The following is a 2,219-nucleotide window of genomic DNA, read 5'->3' on the forward strand; positions in this document are numbered from 1 at the left end:
GCTGTTAATTCACACTATGCCATAATCTTAAAGCCTAGTGTGAGTCCTTGAGATAATTTCATTCAGTGTATACGTTAGGTACACACTGCATGTTTGATACATAACTACTGAATAATTTAAATCTGTATTAGAGACCATATATAAATGATACCTATATCTTCATTAAATATATTACATTCATATATAGTTTTTAAAAAGCAGTCTTGTTGGAATATCATAAAATGATACATGATCAAGAAATGCAGTTAATTTTTATTTTTATCAATAGTGGTGATTATATTTTACATCAAAATGACAAATTAAAAATGAAATATATTACTATCCATGTAAACTGCTGACCTCCCATATTTTAGTCCATTTTACAATACATAGAAAATATTTTAATAGACTTTATATGATATATCATAACATCAATTATTCCTTAGGATTTTAGGAAATATGGCTTATGGACCAGGCTTATGATATGATTCAAAGTCTTGATCAGCTGCCTTAAAACTAATTTCAAAGTACCTTTGGAATTTTTGAAATCTAAATAGCATATAAAAGCCTAACGTCTAAGCTTTGAATAGTAAATTTTTTTGCTGTTAAGTGGCTCATCAGTCAAAATCCTTGTTTCTGAACAGAGCAGGCATCTTAACCAGGAATTGCAAGAGAAGCAGGATCATATATCTTTATCGTCTCATCCCAGGAACAGTCAGCTACCTACAAAACAAAAGCCAAGTAAGAAACACATGATGGAGGACAGAGCTTCAAGCCTAACAGCAGATCAAGCCTGAGTCACTTAATGTGTGGTAGCTCATATAGTGAGCATATTTTTAAATAATAAAGACATAGAGATCTGTTTTTGACAAAAGTCTATTTCCCTTTTAAGCATAAACTTTAGGGATTGCTTCCAATTGACTGAAGTTGCCTACAAGCATTTACTTCCCCACTTGGGAGCTACATAATCCCTTACCTCCTGTGACAAATGCTGAAAAGATGCATTTGTAGCCTGAGAAGACTATTTGTACAACAGACAACATAATTTTTTTTTTTCTGACAGTAAAGGAAGAGGGTGAAAGTAACAAAGCATCATGGGCACAATATCTGAAAAGATTCGAATACACATCGGAAAATGTAAGCTGGGTGTGGGTAGATGGACACTGCACAGCTCTCTGTGCCACAGAATGCTCATTTGAGGTTGAGTATGGAACATGCTCTAGAGACTTGAAGAGCACTGTCCCATTCCATGGTGCTGATGTCAGAAGTCACACTGTCACGGCATTCCAACTGAAAGAGCAGAGTTGGAACCAGCACTTAAATCTACTAGGTGCCTTCACTAAAAAAATTTTGCAAAAAAGGCAAATTGTCAATCAGTACTTGCCTAATCTTGCAGTAAGTTTCTGTACTATGGGACACAAAGATAGTTATATTAATTCACCACTAACTTCATTTTTTTCAAGCATTGGGACTTTCAGATGAGCATCAACTATTACAGAGGAAAGATTCAAAGAAATGAGACTTAGGTGTCTAGCACAAGGCATCTATAAATTATGTTTCTGAGTCTGTATGCAATTCCTTCCAACCCAATTTCTTATTGTTCAGGGCTTATAATAATTAACAAATGTCAAGTCCACTAAATTTTACAAACAAATATTAACAAATGTCAAGTCCACTAAATCAGCAAATGTTCTAAATCTACAAGAAAGATCCAAAAGTATAATGATAAAGAATTATGAATAAATTGCTCCAAATTCATGCAAATAATTATTTCATTTCTCCATCAGCTAACTGAATCATTTGTTTTAGCTCCACAAATGTTAAGTAAGTTTACAATAAAAAATATTAAAAAAAAAACCCACAGCATTTTACTAAACTAACAAGAGGTTCCAGAGTCTCCAAGGTTGGTACCATACCACACGGTGCTTGGGGGAGTTGCTCATGAAGACCACCCACCTCAAAGAGGCAGCACCTTCCCCTTTAATCCAAGGTCTGAAGTCAAGACATGACTCTTAATTTCCTATATTACTTATCTGTGGCTGGCCTAAAAGATATTTTTCCCGATGACTTTATAGACATACACAGGCACCAAGGATCCAAGTGCAACCAATTATGGCTAGTAATAATCAGATACATACAAATTAGAGTTGCATGCGCCAACATCTCAGTATTAGTAGCAAAAACAATGAGTCTTTCTGCAAGGAACAATATATTCTAAAATGAAATGGAGATCTTTTTTA

General features: G+C 34.3%; 1 protein-coding gene across 1 annotated transcript in view; it reads right to left on the reverse strand.

Moving 5' to 3' along the window:
* Positions 1-232: 232 nt before the first annotated feature.
* The window catches only part of Pex7 (peroxisomal biogenesis factor 7), a 96,827-nt gene continuing 94,840 nt past the window's right edge, over positions 233-2,219 (reverse strand). The window contains exon 10 of the mRNA XM_008822053.2: positions 233-702. Coding sequence (XP_008820275.1) covers positions 634-702 — 69 coding nt within the window. The 3' untranslated portion in view covers positions 233-633. The remainder of the gene's footprint in view (positions 703-2,219) is intronic.

Source organism: Nannospalax galili, unplaced genomic scaffold (assembly GCF_000622305.1).
Source record: "Nannospalax galili isolate Female #2095 unplaced genomic scaffold, S.galili_v1.0 scaffold186, whole genome shotgun sequence".
NCBI classification, from domain to species: domain Eukaryota; kingdom Metazoa; phylum Chordata; class Mammalia; order Rodentia; family Spalacidae; genus Nannospalax; species Nannospalax galili.